General features: G+C 45.6%; 1 protein-coding gene across 1 annotated transcript in view; it reads left to right on the top strand.

Moving 5' to 3' along the window:
- The window catches only part of anos1 (anosmin 1), a gene marked incomplete at both ends in the record, with an annotated part of 66,662 nt that overhangs the window by 26,304 nt on the left and 21,341 nt on the right, over positions 1–19,017 (top strand). The window contains 3 exons of the mRNA XM_080753295.1: positions 7,407–7,469; positions 8,256–8,478; positions 17,998–18,185. Of these exons, the coding sequence (XP_080609421.1) occupies positions 7,407–7,469; positions 8,256–8,478; positions 17,998–18,185 (474 nt within the window). The remainder of the gene's footprint in view (positions 1–7,406; positions 7,470–8,255; positions 8,479–17,997; positions 18,186–19,017) is intronic.

Raw genomic sequence — 19,017 nt, forward strand, 5'->3', positions numbered from 1 at the left:
GACGATGGCTGGCCAGATTGCTGACATAGAAACATAGTTTTTTTCAAAAAACCTTTGAAGGATTCAAAAGACACTTATAGAATCGGGTAAAAAATCTAATTTTCACGATTTTTCTAAAATAGCAGATCTACAAGCTCGCAGCGCGGCACTCGGTGCCGCGCTGTGAGCTTGTATATCTGCTATTTTTCAATAGTTAAAGCAGTCAATAATCCTAGGCCTAAACTGAGAGCAAGGGCTTTTGACATTCTTTTATTTTTTTTGTTGTTGTTGCGTGTGCTGTGGAAATTGTCGTACGGAAATATGTTAACGGCTCACACAGCATAATGACATGCATCGCGCTTGTTATTCAAACAGATGGCAGCGTGGTTGCCAGCCTCAGAGGTTTTAGCTTGAAGGAGAACCATACGCTGGCACCTCGGAACTAAACAGATGCACCGTGTCCAGCCCAATTATGCTCTATACCTCAGCGTCATGTGGTCTTTCCTCAGCTGATGATGTCCCCTTGATCAGATCAGGGCCGCATGGTTTAGGACTGAGGACACGGCGGCAACAGCTGATATCCTTCTGTCTGGTTCGGCGGGCAGAAAACTTAGTAAATAAGAATCGGGGCCTTTTGATTGATGAGAGCACCTTTGTAATTATATACAGCCGTTCCTATTTGCTTTGGCAAGACATCTGTCGTCAGCCCTCCCCTTTCCTGCTTAAATGTCGGGTTGTGGGCGTGGCCAGCGAGAATCGCTGACAGATCGTCAGCTATCAGCAAGCACACCTGCAGAGAGCTCTATTATCGCTGTGACTCAAATGCTTATCTTTTTTTATGATTAGTTTTTTTTACGACGATGTTCATTCCTTCACAAAAAAAAAGCCTTCACACATTAAACATTCCTTAAGTTATCATCAATCTCTCTATCAGCATTTATTGCGTGTATTCTTAGTACATGAAAACATTCAAGAAAAAGAAAGGAAAAAAAAAATACTTCGTGCCAAAAGAGATGCAAACATTGATTGAGTTGAATAGACATCCCCTAAACCCACAGTACACATTGTGATCTGTGTTGCATTGAAGTCTCCATAGTCCATGGGTGTGCTGTCTTAACAAATGCCGTTTGGCATGCGAGCTTTAACCATCTCAAGGTAACCGTCGTTCCTATTTTCACTCGCTGCATAGCTGTGACTGTGGTGAACCAGAAAAGAAGCTATCTTAAAAGAAAAGCCTATTTTGTTAACCGATGGAATGCATTCACCCTCTGCACACAGGATCTTTCAATTGGGAAAAATGGGCTTGATCCCCGTGGCTTATGAGTGCATGTTCGGTGATTTGTAGAAGGGATTTGGGGGGCTTTAGCATGTGCGTCGGCTGGCTGAATTTCCTTGCAGACACTCCGGTGGAGCACAAGTCACTGCCTCAACACCTTATTGTTCCTAGCTAGCACGCGGGTTCCTGCGTGAGGCCGGAGCTGCTGCTGCAGCTGCCTAGCGACCGCCTCGGGGCTGTTAGCCCCGGCGGACTTAACCAAGGCCAGAGATAAGGATATCATGGGGTCAACGTTATTGCTCTCGACAGGCCGAGCGTCATTGCAAGAAAACTACCCCATGGAGTGTGTGTGAGGCACTTTATGGACCTAACGGTTTTTCCTCATATGTCATCTTAAACTTTTCTTGAAACTATTACAGTGGTTTCACCTGATCTCTGCCGTAGATCTCACTTGTAGTTTCTCTTGGAACGCTCTGGCCTGTCATAATTCAGTGGCTTTTCCTGCGAGGTGTCCAATGTTCACTCTGGCACTCCGCTTCGTATCAACGGAGAGATATATATCCCCATGAAGTAATTAACCCATTTAGAACGGGTACACATTATTTTATGCTTTAACTATTGAAAAATAGCAGATATACAAGCTCACAGCACGGCACCGAGTGCCGCGCTGCGAGCTTGTAGATCTGCTATTTTTGGAAAATCGTGAAAATTTGAATTTTGACCCGATTCTATAAGTGTCTTTTGAATCCTTCTAAGGTTTTTTGAAAAACCCTATGTTTCTATGTCAGCAATCTGGCCAGCCATCGTCAAAAAAAGGTCCTTTTCACTTCAACTGGAGCTCAGTTGGTCTGTTCTCGAGAGACTACTATGTCAGTGGTTCTCAAACCTTTTCATGTGAAGGACCCCCAAACTGATATTTATTTGGCCACGGACCCCCATCTCAACATATTTAGTTCCAGGGACCACCCAGAAGCAAAATTTGAGTTACAAACCTTCGCTTTGAAAATACACATATTCAAAGATTTGCACACATTTTCACGACTTTTTCCAAAAATAGCAGATCTACAAGCTCGAGTGCCGCGCTGTGAGCTTGTATATCTGCTATTTTTCACCGGTTAAAGCAGTCAATAATTCTAGGCCTAAAACAAATAGCTCTCCTACTGCAGCCCCACCGCCTACTCTTAACCGTAGAGCCTGCTGTTTAACACTTAAGCGCCCAGACAGCGCTCCTTCAGGAGCCCCAGACGTAGACCAGGCGAGCGTCGATGGCTAATGGAGAGACGGGGGCAACAGTTTGTAATTGGGAACTGGCAGGCAAAAGCGCCAAGTCCTGATTGCTGTACTCCGCTCCTCCAGAAGCCAGGGTTTACGCTTCGTCATGTGGCCCTCCTCCGCACTCCATAAAAAGCAAATAAACTTTTTCACTGTCAATGGCAAAATAACGACAGAGCGGCACTAATGACCTAATTAAGGAGCCATAAACGCAGACTTGGCTCCGCGGCCGCGATGTGTCATTTCTTACATCAACGTAGCATTTAATACATTTCTATTACATGCCTGGCGCTCACTCCGCTCTCCCGAGATACGGGTACATACTGTACCCTGTGCGGTCAGGGTACCTTACATAACGTTACATTGCTGTTCTGATATCCAGTTTTCAGAAGATGGGGCTCAGGGGCGTCAATTGGGTATGGCAGGGGTATGCAGCTGCCATACCCTGGGTTCAGGGGGGAAAATAAAAGTTACTTTTAAATATAAATCCATGAATGTCTCTTTGTCTATCTGCGCTGGTTATTGCGACCGTCAGGGAGCAGTTTACTATGAAAACCTCCACCGTCCGTCCGTCCGTCCGTCCGTCCGTCCGTCTGTCCGTCCGTCACACCTTTGTGACCATCAACAAACGTCACACCTTTGTTGATGTTTAAATCGAAGAGTCTTGGTCAAATACTTCTGTTGGTTTCTGCACTGATCATTTATACAATTCAGCTGTGTTTGCTCGTGTCATCATGATGAGGTCATAAATCAGCCATGCCCAAATATAGATTTTACGGGTTTACATGCTTACTCAGTTATTCGTTATGTGAAAGTCCTATGACGTCTATGATATCTGACATCATCATACATACATTCCCTTTTATGCCCATAAATGGAGATCCCCTCTGTAGAACCAGCCACTGACATCACTGTAATGTCAGGGGAACCAAATCCCTTTTATGCCCATATATGGAGATCCCTGTGATGCCAGGGGAACCAAATCCCTTTTATGCCCATATATGGAGATATGGAGATCCCCGTGTTGCCAGGGTAACCAAATCCATTTTATGCCCATATATGGAGATCCCTGTGATGCCAGGGGAACCAAATCCCTTTTACGCCCATATATGGAGATCCCTTATGTCATCAATATTAAGCCATATCTGTGAATATCTTTGGGTACCAGATGTCTCCATATATGGTTAAATGGTCCGATATACATCACTGGCCAGAAGACCAAGAAATGGTGCAACCTCGCCCTTTGCTTTTCTCCCTATAGGCATCTTACTGGTAGGTAGTTTAATGAGGAATGCAGTATGGTGGTAGGTAGGTAGTTATGGCCTTTGATGTAAGATTTTCACTTTCTAGGATAACTATATTTGCTATTCCCAGATGATGCCCTTTTAGGGTACCCCTCATGCCCATATATGGAGATCCCCAGGCTTTACTAATTAACATAAGTTTTATGCCCATATATGGAGATCATTGTCCCAATGTCATCAGATATATGGGCATAAATGGACACAGGCAAACTAGATGGGCTGTATGGATATCCAGATGTGTGATGTAAGTGTTTTATTCCAAATGTGGCACCCCACAGACATATTTCCAGAAACAAAATCCCTTTCATGCCCATATATGGAGATTTCTAATGTCATCAATCCCAGGCCCTGTAAAAAACATGGTTGCTATGGTATGAGCAACTTATGTCTCCATATATGGAGATTCAACTTCAATGAGTAACCATGGCAAACTGTCAACTGCCCGTATGTCTTGAAATTGGTAAAACAAACTTTTGGCCTATTTGTGGAGATAAGCGACCAACGGTCGCTTATCTCCCGATTAGGGAGTCTTACTGGTTATGTTGTTAAATTACAGTAAAATAACTACAAATGCCAAGTGTAACAAAATGGTCACTTTAACAAGGTATTATGATTATATTCTCCAGACTTGTATTCTTCCCAGCTTGACAAAATGGTATATTCCCAGGTTCCGCAGGTCAGCTGCACAGGTGCAATGCATTATTGTTAATTGTGGCACGTTTACTAACATGCTAAGTTTAGCTGCACTTGAACAACCATTCCAGGCTGCCATATCCAGCCCAAGAAACCGTAGAAACCTGTGTAAAAAACTGAAAAAAATAGTTTTTTTCAGACATTGTGAAAATAGCAGATCTACATGCTCACAACGCCTCGCGTTATACAAAATGTAATGCCTCTTTTCCATGAGGACTCCCATCTTTGCCATACCCTAGCTTTTGCCGAACTGACGCCACTGATGGGGCTGCCTTTAATTTGAAACGAGGCGCTTGCAGAAGGATTTTCGCGGCCAAAAGCTCACCTCAGAAAACCCTCAACTCCTCGTAGCGCCGCATATCTACCACTCCGTCAACGACAGAAGCCCTCCCACCACCACCACCCCCCTCCGGTCGCTGACCGACTTATTGGACTTTCCCAGACGGGGAGGAGGAGGAGAAGGAACGCGGTGGAATTTGTTTGAAAGTTAGCTAGCTGCTGAGTCTACTTACTTGCCTTCTCTCTACTGTATCTGGTGGTGCAAAGGGGTCTAAATTGAATGGGGTTGAATGAGTGACTTTGGCAGGTTTCTGGTTAGTGTGGTTTGGGCCGGTCCCAGTTCTACACAGAAGCAGCCCAGCGGTGGTTTTTCAGTGTGGAAGCTCCCTCCTCTCTTAGTGTGCACCGGCTCTCTCTCTCTCTCTCTCTCACATGCTGTCAGGGGTGTCGCACCACATTCTGGGCCCTGGGTGGGTACAAGGATTCCCTTCAGTTATTTTGTGCTTTAACTCTTGAAAAAAAGCAGATATACAAGCTGATATACAAGGCTGCGAGCTTGTAGATCTGCTATTTTTGAAAAGTCGTGAAAACTTGCCCAAGTCTTTGAATATTTCAAATCCTTCTAAGGTTAAAAAAAAAAAAAAAAAAAAAAAAAAACGATGTAATTGGTGCTCAAACCTTTTTATGTGAAGGACCCCCAAAATGATATGTATTTGACCACGGAACCCCCATCTCAAAATATTTCGTTCCAGGGACCCCCCCCCCCCCCCAGAAGCAAAATTTGAGTTACAAATGTTCGCTTAAAAATATATATATACTCAAAGATTTGTACACATTTTCACGACTTTTCAAAAATAGCAGATCTACAAGCTCGCAGTGAGCTTGTATATCTGCTATGTTTCAATAGTTAAAGTATCCACCTGTTTCCGCGAGAATTTACTGTAGCATTATTTTCAGGACACTTCCGGTTAACAGCAGACATACAAGTTCACATCGCGTTGCAGATGCAACCGGTGTGAGCTTGTAGATCACACTCGGCTGCGGCGCCGGAAGCTGCCTGCACATTCTGCGCAATGCACGATGGGATGTTAGAAAGTTGTGAATGCAAATAATTAAGGCCCCTCCACCATGGGCCCTTGTAACTCAGTCCCACTATCCCCCCCCTTTGCGACGCCCCTGCGGCCAGCAGTGGGAGCAGGCCAGGCAGGCAGCGCTCGAGCCCCACGGGCCTCTCAATCCCATGCGAACATGCCCTTAACCATGGTGGGCATTCGCCTGATTCTTTTGGACATGCATGAACTTTCATGTTAAATTCCATTTAGTTGTACCCGAATTCGATTTAGCCGAGGGTGAGGCTGTTGTTGTGTTTTGCACAGCGAGTAGGAATTTGACCGTGTTGGTGTATTTTCATTTTTCTGTCTTTCAATTTTCTCATCCGTTAGCTTCGGCTAAACGACTTTGAGCTATTACAACCAACCACGGCGAGGGGATTTTTTCTCCTTTCATCCTGTGCCTGTGCCAAACATCCAGTAAATACGTTCCACGTGTTTCAAAAAAGGGAATCCCAAGAAGAACACTAAAGTGGGTGTATCATCTATTAAGCATTCTCTATTCAACATGGTACTACAGAGATGGGGGGGGGGGGGGGGGGGGCTGTATCAAGTCCAGACATGCGGAGGGGGGCATGGGGGTGGGTGGGGGGGGGGGGGGGGGGTTACAAGGGGGTAAGTAGTGTTGAGGCATTTGAAGGAAGAATTCGTCAAGGCCGGGGCCAGACAAAACCCCGGCATCAAACCGGCGCTTCCAGAGGAGTCGAGCGGGACGGTTTGCGTTCCTCCGCACATAAGGAACACAACCCCCTTTGGCCCGCGCCCCGCTTTTGTTGAGGCGATTGTTTATGTTCCTTTTAACCCTCAAATACCTGGAACGCGCCCGAGTCGCGTTAGATCTTATACCACTTTAACCATTATTTTATGCTTCAACTATTGAAAAATAGCAGATATACAAGCTCACACTGCTATTTTTTTTTTTAAACGTGAAAATGTTTGCACATTTTTCAATATATATTTTTCAAAGCAAACTTTTGTAACTCAAATCTCTGCTTCTGGGGGGTCCCTGGAACAACATATTTTGAGATGGAGGTCTGCGGCCGAATAAATGTAATTTTGGGGGTCCTTGACATGAAAAAGTTTGAGAACCGCTGGTTTAGAGGAAGGATTTAGAAGTTCCGGTCAAACATCGGGTCAAAGATATTCAAAGATATCAAGATATTCAAAAATAGCAGATCTACAAGCTCGCAGCGTGGCACTCGGTGCCACGCTGTGAGCTTGTAGATCTGCTATTTTTCCAATAGCTAAAGCATGAAATAATGGTTGAAGTGGTTAAAGATCGAACGCGACTCGTGGCGCGTTCCCGGTATTTGAGGGTTAAGGCATGCGGGGCATCTGTAACAAAGAGGTGCGACGGGTTATTGTGGTGGAGGTGCAGGGGAAGTGCCTTCTGAGTGAGCGGGCCTGTCAGGCAGGCAACCATCTCTAGACAGCAGCGGCCCTTTGATGTGGTGGCTGCTCTTTGAAGAACTGACACCCTTCTCCTTTTCACAGTGCCTGGAGCCCTGCAAGGAATCCTGGGACCTGAAGGAAAATCAGTGCCAGGATTTATGCGAGGTATGTCACAAACCGCCTCCCCCACCCCATCCCAATGCCATGGCTTACCCTCAGACTCAAGTGTTTTAAAGGCTCACAACTAGGGATGGGACGATATGAAAATGTCATATCACGATTCACGATTATTGTGACAAAAGAAATCGCGATTTACGATACTCGGATATATCGTAAAATAGCTAATCAAAATCCATTATCCTGGGGTGGAACATTTGCCAAAAAATAGCAGATCTACACACTGCGACGCGTTGTGAGCTTGTAGATCAGCTATTTTTTTGGCAAAGAGATTTGTTACAGAGCAAAAAAAAAGACTGTATCAAGTACGTATATTATAAGTACCTTTTACCAATTATAGAGGGTTTAAGTGGTACCGGATATTCAGCTCGGCAAATAAAAGGTGAATTGATCCCAGACTTCCCAGTGCATGACAGAGGATAATTGAAATCTCCACGATATGTTTTTTTATCGCGATAAACGATAATATCGTGTTATCGTCCCATCCCTACTCTCAAGTAAGAAAAGAAGTTTGAGAAACTTTGAAAGGAGTGTGAAACGGGCCTTTTTTCCCCCTCCTCTGTACAATAATGGCACTGTGTAAAGCTTCAATTAAATCTGTGTAACTTACTCAGCACGCCAATGAGTCACAAGCTGAAATGTAAACAGGGCAATCCCTGTTAGCTCACACAGACCAGCCTTCCTGAGGCCCAGGCAGTCTGGATGTTAAAAGTAATCTGACATAGATTTTTCCTCCTGCTGTGCTCCTCCTCCTCCTCGCTTGCCCTCCGTCAGCCGCTGTTTCCCAAGAAGCACTACGAGTGTCTGACGAGCTGCGAGTTCCTGAAGTCGGTGGAGGGGGTGAAGCAGGGCGACTGCCCCGCCCCGGAGAAGGCCAGCGGCTTTGCGGCGGCCTGCGTGGAGAGCTGCGAGGAGGACGCCGAGTGCTCGGCTGTCAAGAAGTGCTGCTCCAACGGCTGCGGTCACACCTGCCAGCTGCCTAAGAACCTCTACAAAGGTAACGCTGAAGCCTAGTCGGGTTTAGCTAATGAAGGCCTGCTGGATTGATAGAAATGGATCGTGAAATGACAATGACGTTTTTGTTAATGTGAATTATTTGCAGATACAATACAATGTCACTTTTTAACTAAAGTTACACATTTAGTCTCGTGGCCAGTTACAGATGTTGTTTTTTGTTGATTGATTGAAGACTTTATTAGAGGTTTGCATAGGAAAAGGTACAGTTTCATGACGGTACAGTTCACTGGTACAAGGTCTACTAAAAGGAGATCCTAGAAAAGACTACGCTTATTTCCACAGGAAATTTTGTGTGTCTATATGAATGCAAATTATTATTAGATTCAGAATCATCTTTATTGTCACATCACAGGATTACAGAACTATAAAAGTGTGTGAAATTCGTTTTCGTGTGCATAGTTCCCATCCTATCGTTATTTCCATTGGAAAAAATAAGAAAGGAAGAATAATCGCTCATCTTTTACTTCAACTCACATCCATGCTTCACCCTCACTCCCAACGAGCCGTCAGCTCTGCTGTGTCTGCTGTAAATTATCATACATCCATGGTGTCATGTTATGCTGGATAAGCTCGGGGGTTTCACCGTCACAGATGTACCCGGCAACCTCTCGCTGTTGTAAAACGTTTTAATAGCACTGCCCAAGGCGGCCCGAATCTGTTCTGAGGGAGAGACGCCGAGCCATTGAGCGAGAGAGGACTTATAGCTTCTGCACTTGGAGTTGGAAGTCAAGAGCTTTTGCCGTATATAATACCGCCGCACAATTGACTGCTAGCCTTGGGCCATAACAAAGCCGAGGGAAGAAGTGGAACCCTGCGTCTGGTGGAAGACGGAGAGTCTGAATCCCAGCGTTGAAATGTTGCAGTGACGTTCCACCGTGTGTGAAAAGGTCCTTTTCACTTAACTGGAGCTCAGTTAGTCTGTTCTTGAGACACTAGTATGTCAGTGGTTCTCGAACCTTTTCATGTGGCCAAGGACCCCATCTCAAAATATCTAGTTCTAGCAAAATTTGAGTTACAAACGTTTGCTTTAAAAATGCATATATTCAAAGATATGCACGCATTTTCACGACTTTCTTTCAAAAATAGCAGATCTACAAGCTCGCAGCGCGGCACTCGGTGCCGCGCTGTGAGCTTGTATATCTGCTATTTTTCACTGGTTAAAGTATTCAATAATTCGACAGAGCGTCTGAATCCAGCGTCGAAATGCCGCAGTGACGTTCCACTGTGTGTGTGTTTGTTGTGTGCACGACGTCCACTTTGCACGGTGCACACGTGCGCATGTTTGCGTGTGAGAGTGTATGAGTGCCCCCCCCACCCCACCACCCCCAGAGAGTGCATTAGTATTTATATTATGCTTTTGGAATGAAATACGGAGGAGGCCGTCCTCCTGTATCGACGTCACGCTCGGAAGATGAGCGGCGTATTATTGACGGAGGAAGATGAAAGGCTGCGTTTGCCTTGAGAAGTTCAATACGGAGATCTAGTCAATTGAAAACCGGTCACCTCTCTTGAGGGACCTTCAGATCAAACGGTTTAAACCACCGAGTCAGTCCTCCGAACTCTTTTGAGTCGATGATTGATCGCTGTTGGTGCTAGATTTACACGTAATTCCATTTTAGCGGGTCCAGCGCGAGTCGGTCCTAGTCCTCTAGTGTTAAAGGTCTAATTACGTGCTCACGGTTTGGAGAGTGTAATTGTTTCTGTGTGTGCAAGTGTGTATTTAGTCTTCAGGACGGTGATCCATAATGCTGGAAGCCATTAGTCAACACGAGTGGGGCGAAATGGAGCGTTTCCCCTGCCGAGATCACTCTCAGATGTGTGTGCGCGCGTGCGCACGCACGCACACACACACACACGCACACACACACACACACACACACACACACACACGCACACACACACACACACATTCTGGGTACTTTAACTTTAACTATTGAAAAATAGCAGATCTACAAGCTCACAGCGCGGCACCGAGTGCCACGCTGCGACCTTGTAGATCTGCTATTTTTGAAAAATTGTGAACATTTCTTTGAATATTTCAAATCCTTCTAAGGTTTAAAAAAAAAAAAACCTATGTTTCTATGTCAGTGGTGCTCAAACCTTTTCATGTGAAGGACCCCCCAAAATGATATGTATTTGGCCACGGAAAATATCTATATCTCAAAATATCTAGTTCCAGGGACCCCCCAGAAGTAAAGTTTGAGTTACAAATGTTCGCTTAAAGAAATACATATATTTAACGAGTTAAACACATTTTCACAACGTTTCAAAGAAATAGCAGATCTACAAGCTCGCAGCGTGGCACTCTGTGTCGCGCTGTGAGCTTGTTGCGACCGTAGGTCGCATTTACTACCAAAACCTCCCCGGGCTGTCTGTCTGTCTGTCTGTCAGTGAGTGAGTGAGTCCGTCACACTTTTGCCCTGCTCATATCTCCACAACCGTTGGCCCCATCCATGCCAAATTTTGCACACACACTCCTTGACTGCCAAACTACAACCTCCAAGGACCCCCGGAGCCCCAGGGGGACCCCCAGATGTAAAAAATGACCAAATGTGCTCACACGTCACACGTCACACTTTTTCCCTGCTTATATCTCCGCACCCGTTGACCCGATCCATGCCAGATTTTACACACACACTCCTTGCCTGCCAAACTACAACCTCCAAGGACCCCCGGACCCCCAGGACCCCCAGGTCCCTGGGGGACCCCCAGATGTAAAAAATGACCAAATGTGCAAAAATGACCAAATGACCACCCCAACGGGGCTGCTCACGGGGAATTCCCGGGGACCACCGACTCCTGGTGCTCCAGAACGGATGCAAAAGTGGTCGCGCCCCCAGTGGAGGACCCCCTGCCACTGCAGCGCACATAAAATGCCCTAACTCGGCCTAGGAGCGTCCGGGAGAGCCGAGGCCGGTACCTATTCGTCCGCCAAGGCAACGCGGAGACCCCACCCCTCATTTCTCACATGGCCCTATTCTAGCGCCACCTTCAGGCCGATTTTTAAAACACATTTTTGGACACTGCTCCTACAGTTTTTGCCCTAAAATCACGAATATCACTACACAGCATGTCTACACTCATGTCATCAACATGGATCAGGAAGATTTTGGAAAAACAATTTTTTGCCCTATTTGTGGAGATAAGCCACCTATGGTCGCTTATCTCCCGATTAGGGAGTCTTACTGGTATATCTGCTATGTTTCAATAGCTAAAGTATAAAATAATGAAGGCCCCTCCACCTTGGGCCTTAGTAACTCAGTCCTACCCCCCCCCCCCCCCCTCGTTGTGACGCCCCTGCACACACACACACACACACACACACACACACACACACACACACATGCCTGCGCGCATGTGTGTATCTGTGCGTGTGTGTGTATTTGTATTTGTATTTGTATGCGCGTATGGAAGGCAGTGCATATTCATGCGTGCAGGTGAAAGTCCCCAGCGTGCGTGCATGTCCCCTGTACAGGAATAGCAGCGCCGAGCTGGGCTCTTCCACGTTCCCGATGTTTTTTTGATCCCAGGGAGATGAAGAGAAGTCCCCGCCTCCCCCCACCCACTGGGCTTTTATTCCATACGCACCCAAGATCTTCTTCTTAATACATCAATAGAGCCAAGTGCCATTACACCAGTACAACCAATCACTATTCCGTAACTTCTTTTCAAAGATGCGTCAGCTGCAATGTGCCTGGAATAAAGTATGCTACTAGCACATACATCAAAGATGGTTGTATCACAAGTGGTGAACTAATTGACGAGAGACCTTTCTGGGGTTTGCAGAATAGAATGTCTGTTTATTTTCAAGAGTCGGTTTACGGTATGTTTGGTAGAATTGACGAGAGACTTTCTATAAGTTTTGCAGGAATGTAATATCTATTTATTTTCAGGAGTCGGTTCATAGCGTGTTTGGCGAAAGAGAGACCCTCATGAATAACACCTCCGTTCTCGTCCTTTGCGTATATGTCTCCTCCCTTTTAGGGATGGGACGATACATGATATTATCGTTTATCGTGATAAAAAACACTTGCAATAATCGTATCGTGGAGATTTAATTTATCAATTCACCTTTTATTTGCCGAGCTGCATATCCGGTACCACTTAAACACTCTATAATTGGTAAAAGGTACTTCTAATAAACGTACTTGATACAGCCTTTTTTTCCCACTCTATCAAATGTCTTTGCCAAAAAATAGCAGATCTACAAGCTCAAAACTCGTCGCGACGCGTTGTGAGCTTGTAGATCTGCTATTTTTTGGCAAATGTTCTGCCCCAGGATGATGGATTTTGATTATCGCGATAATATCGTAAACCGCGATTTCTTTGGTCACAAAAATGGTGATATGACATGTTCATATCATCCCATCCCTACTCCCTTTCGTTATTGGTCTCGCTCCCGTGTTTTGCATGTGCATAACGGTCATATAACCTCCATCCCTCTCAGAGGACGTAACACTGAGCTGTGTGATGGATCCCCCTCTTGCAATGCCTGCTCTGTAATCAAAAGCCCTGTGCAAAGCGCCACGCTGTGCAGTGGAGACAGACAGGAAGGTCTGGGGGTTTTGTATGTCGGTGGGTTCGGGGTGTGGGGGTGTTAGATGTGTGGATGATGGCGGGATGAAACAAATGTGCTGTCGGTTACAGTTCGAGATCTTCACGTTGTCAGAACAAGTCTGTCAGTTAGTTAGTCTGTCAGCCAATCGCTGGTTTATGGCTGTGGTTCTCAATATGTTGGTCAGGGACCCCCCAGGGGGGTCCCCACATGATTGGGGGGGGGGGGGGTGTCCTCAGAATAGATGACAGCCAAGTGACAATTTAATACCTCAAAAAGAAAAAAAAGGCCATTACTGTATCATGTGTTTTGAAACTTGCTTTGGCAATGTAAACATAATATGTGTTCTCATGCCAATAAAGTTCCTTTGAATTGAATTGTATCAAAAATAAAACTTGTCAAACTTTGGCCAATTTGTCAAATCTAAAATGAAAGAAAAAAAGGAAGTAGCCAATCTACAAGCTTACAATAGGCTGTGAGGTGTTGTGCGCTTGTAGATCTGCAATTTTCTGAGTCAAACTAAATGTGATGCCTCAACTCCTACAATTTCAAGTGCTTGTCAGGATGGATGGAGGGGGGGGGGGGGGGAGCAAATATATGATTATTTTGAGGGGTCCACCAGTTCAAATATGATTATTTTGGGGGGTTGTGGCCTATTTGTCAAAAGAAAGAGGCAGAATTAAAACAATTGAATAGCCGATCTACAAGCTCACAAGATGTGAGGTGTTGTTGTGGATCTGCTATTTTATGAGTCAAACAAAATGTAATGCCTCCCAAATGGTCCCAAATGTATGATTATGTTGAGGGGTCCACCAGTTCAAATATGATAATTTTGGGGGGCCGTGGCCTAAAAAGGTTGAGAACCACTGGTTTACAGGAAGCTGTTGCGCTCCATTCATCCCTTGAGAGAGAGCGGTGTTGGGAAATCGTCCTCCTAACATTGATTAGAGAGTGTTTTCCCCCTAAACCCCCTGTAATTAGGGGCCGTCATTACAATAGTATGTTGCGTGAGTATTGAGAATTATAATCTCAGAGTCTAATTGTCGGGGTGAGTAGTACGACATGAATGGACGCTGCTGCTGCTGCTGCTCGCTTGATCATAATTCAGCCGGAGTTACATCAGGGCTTGGAGAGAGCACGGAGCGAGCATGTGGGCCAGTGAAGGAAAAAAAAAAACAACGCCGTATGATTCTTGGAGGGAACCTGGGCTAATAGTTGTCTTTGGAAAGAACCGCCAGACAGAGGACCTGTGGGGTTACCCTCAGTCACGCACACACACACACACACACACACACACACACGCAGGTTGTTGGATGAAAGGAGGGAGCGTGCACGTGTGTGGTATAGTGTTTGTGTGCTTTGCAGGGGTGCTTGGGTGTCTTTTTGTGGGAAGATGAGTAAAGCCAGAGGGAGTATATTGGAATGCTGCGGTGCTGTTAGCATTCCACATTGCACAGGAGATGTGTCACACACACTCTCTCTCTCTCTGTAAAAACTCTCTCTTTCTCTGTCTTTCGCAGTCGCAGTCACACGTGTGCTTGCTTGCACGCTCGCTCCAGTGGCGTCAGTCCAGAAAATGGCTATGGTATGGCAACATGACTGGTGTTTTCGCGCGCGTGCAGACAGACACCAGTCATGTTGCCATACCTTAGCAACAGGCATGATACATTTATTTTACGTACATTTTATTTTTTCCCCCCGTTTCTTGGGCTGGATATGGCAGCTTTGAACGGTTGTTCAAGTGCAGCTAAACTTGGCATGTTAGTAAACGTGCCACAATTAACAATAATGCATTGCACCTGTGCAGCTGACCTGTGGAACCTGGGAATATACCATTTTGTCAAGATGGGGAGAATAAAAGTGTGGAGAATATACCTTGTTAAAATGACAATTTTTTGTTAAATTTAGCATTTGTAGTTATTCTACTGTAATTTAACAACATACTGTAATAACCAGCACAGATCGACAAAGAGACATTCATGAATTTATATTTAAAAGTAACTTTTATTTTCCCCCCTGGACCCAGGGTATGGCAGCTGCATACCCCTGCCATACCCAATTGACGCCCCTGGCTCGCTCGCTCGCTCGCACACACAAACACACGCACGCACGCACGCACGCACGCACACACAGACACACACACACACACACACACACACACACACACACACACACACACACACACATGCACACACGCACACTACACACACGCGAAGTGGAGCTGTGAAAACCACAGCACAACGACCCCCAGCTGTTGGATGTGCACAGAGCCGTTATCTGTGGGGACAAAACAGAATACTGACTCCATATGCGTGTGGCAAACGGGCGCCTCTTCCTCCTCCCATGTCTTCTTCCAGGAGTTTTATGAGCTTCAATCAATCATTCACTTGTACATTAGCGCACGTACAAAGCGGGGGGAATTGAGATATAACCACCAGATCAAACCCCCACGCATACAAAACACACTTCTGATTATGCCGCGCCGCTGACACGCGAGAGGTAGCCCTTGATCCTGTGTTTGCGCTGTTTGTGAATGCAGACGGCATTTGGCCCGCTCCGATGCTGACAGAGGTCCCGCATAGGGATGGGATGATATGAGAATGTCATATCACGATTATTGTGACCAAAGAAATCGCGATTTACGATATTATCACGATAATCAAAATCCATTGTCGTGGTGCGGAACACTTGCCAAAAAATAGCAGATCTACAAGCTCACAGCACGTCACAACGCGACGTTGTAGATCGGCTATTTTTTGGCAAAGAGTGATAGAGAGTGAAAAAATCACACTCGTGTGAACTGAGCGGTGGAGGCTGTGTGTGTGTGTGTGTGTGTGTGTGTGTGTGTGTGTGTGTGTGTGTGTGTGTGTGTGTGTGTGTGTGTGTGTGTGTGTGTGTGTGTGTGTGTGTGTGTGTGTGTGTGTGTGTGTGTGTGTGTGTGTGTGTGTGTGTGCGCGGGCGGGCGGGCGGGCGTGAATGTGAATGTGTGTGAGTGTGCCTGGCCTCAGTGGCCTGAACAACAGCGCCCCTCCCTTAACATGTGTGGTCAAAAAAGGTACTTCAGGCTACAGACAGACAGACAGACAGACAGACAGATAGACACACACGGATACACACACGGCCACGCTATGGAGACGGTGTGACCACCGCTCAAAAAAAGTGTCAAGTATGTATATTGTAAGTACCAATTATAGAGGGGTTAAAGCTCGGGCTAATAAAAGGTGAATTGATCCCATTGCATGACGGAGGACGATATCACGATACATTAAATCTCCACAATACGATTATCGTGAGAGTTTTTTATCGCGATAAACGATAATATCGCGCATCGTCCCATCCCTAGCCTCAAGTGCGAGGTGATTTATTGAGAAGTGAAGGGATTTATTTGGCCTTCTCCTGTACTTCTGAAGTCGCGTTTTCCAATCTCCATCTCATTATCACTGTGCCCACCGCTCAATCAACAACTCACTACGGCCTCCACTGTAATAAATCCAGCAGAGAGACTTAATCTGCCCTGGCTGCACACTTGGTTCATTCCTGCACTTAATAAATCTCTAATTTATTGCACATGGCTTTCATAGAGGGGAGCTTGAACTGGGTTGAGTTGTTGCGAGGATTGGAACAATGATGCAAATGAAATGTGCGTGCGTACGCCCGTGCACATGCACATGTGCTTTTTGGATGTTTGTGTGCATGTGGGAGGAAGTAAATAGAGAGAAAGAGAGAGAGAGAGAGAGAGAGAACAGAAGAACGGCTTTGTGTTCCATAGGGATGGGACGATATGAACATTTCATATCACGATTATTGTGACAAAAGAAATCGCGATTTACGATATTATCGCGATAATCAAAATCCATTATCCTGGAGCGGAACATTGCGACGCGTTGTGAGCTTGTAGATCGGCTATAAGACATTTGATAGAGAGTGAAAAAAAGACTGTATCAAGTACGTATATTATAAGTACCTTTTACCAATTGCAGAGGGTTTAAGTGGTTGATCCCAGTGCATGGCGGTGTCGGTGGACGATATCACGATAAATTAAATCTCCACGATACGATTATCTTGAGTGTTTTTTCTATCACGATAAACGATAATATCGCGTATCGTCCCATCCCTAGTGTTCCATCTGTCATACCTAGATGCTAACTGTCTATATCATCGCTAGGAAACACAGCTGCTAAAACAGCATGTCCGTAGCCAGAGAACATCTCAATCTGTCACAGCAGAAAGACCACGCTACTGACCCACAACATGTAGTGATGTCATGTCTCATTGTTCACGTCTGTGGGTCGCCGTATTATTTATCTCCCGAGTCCGCTTGGCCGGGGTGGGGGGGGGGGGGGGGTGGGGGGGGGAGAAAGTCAAGGAGCTGGCGTATTCAAATGTTCCCACCCGGTGGTGATGTCAAATCTCTCAAACACATGTCACATCATTCTAGGGGTGGGCGATATAGAAAAATACAATATCACGATATTTCCCCAGCTGTATCACGATACACGATTTTATCACGATTCTTTTTCATGTTGGTTTTTATGGTTATTTTTCAAGTTACTCAAAACTAGACTCTCTGGGTTCCTTTTGGGAGGTCTAAATTGAACTTTACAAGTATCTAACTCTGACAGTATACAAATGAAACCAAATAGGGTCCATTTGGTTTACCAAATAGGGTCCATTTGGTTTAATTTGTATACTGTCAGAGTTAAGTGGAGACCTTGACATTTTAAAGTTTGAGAACTGATGATTTTGACCAAAATGCAGGTTTAAATGGAATTCTGCAATGAATCTCTGTATTTACAAGGCTCCCTCAATTGTATCACGATATATACGATACCTCCGAAAAGGCATATCGTGGAGACACTGTATCGTCTCAACGATAATTATCACCATATATCGCCCACCCCTACCCTAATCCCTATACCTGTCTGCCTGCCTGTCCGTCTCTAGGTGTCCCTCTGAAGCCCAGGAAGGATCTGATCTTTTCGGAGCAGCCCTCCTCGGGGCAGCTGGAGATCCGCTGGTCCTCCAAGTTCAACATCTCCGTGGAGCCCGTCCTCTACGTGGTGCAGCGCCGCTGGAACTACGGCATCCACCCCAGCGAGGACGACGCCACCGAGTGGCAGAATGTGGCACAGGTATAAGTGCACTGCACACACACACACACACACACGCACGCACGCACGCACGCACACACACACACACACATACATATCGTCACTGTCGGGCAGAAACCTTGTATCTCCAAGTTTCAAATTTGTACGTTTTTTCGCAAAGTAAAGCCCTGCTTCATCGTACAAGGCCGTCGCACAAAGGTAGTGAAAACAGCTGATCTACAAGCACACAACGCCTTGCGGTGCGAGGCGTTGTGTGCTTGTAGATCGGCTGTTTTCACTAGTTTAAATCATTTTTAAAATGACAAAATGCAAAACTAACGGTTTTGGACATACAAGGTTTTCACCCGACAACGACGATATTATGTCGTCATTGTTACATTGGGAAATCTGCGTTTGCTGTGTTGTTTTGTGCACTCTCAGAGTTAATCACTTGCCATATAACAAATAGTGAAAATATCATAAATTATAACATAACATAATGTAGAGCTGCAATTTTCAGTATTTGTAAAATTTGGGTCATTTTCGGCTATAAAGACATGCCCAAAATAGACAGATTAAAAGTGGTCAAAGTAACTCTCAAGATCTTTACTGTGTACGATCTCAGAATGTGTTTTGACCAGACATTCAGGTCTTAGTTTTGGGCTTGCCTCTGTCATCGTCGGAAACCTTTTGGCTCCCACGTGCGACAGCATGCCACATGCCGGCAGCTGCCAAGAGCGCTGCGCGGCGGCGATGACAGATTGTTGCACACGGTTGCACATTCCTCACAGTCGCGCAATGTCTTTGAAAGTTTTTTGGCCAAGAGAAACGCGCGGATGACTGATGTGGCGGCAAAAAAAAATCGCATGGGGGG

Source organism: Nannobrachium achirus, assembly GCF_963921795.1.
Source record: "Nannobrachium achirus genome assembly, chromosome: 22".
NCBI lineage: Eukaryota > Metazoa > Chordata > Actinopteri > Myctophiformes > Myctophidae > Nannobrachium > Nannobrachium achirus.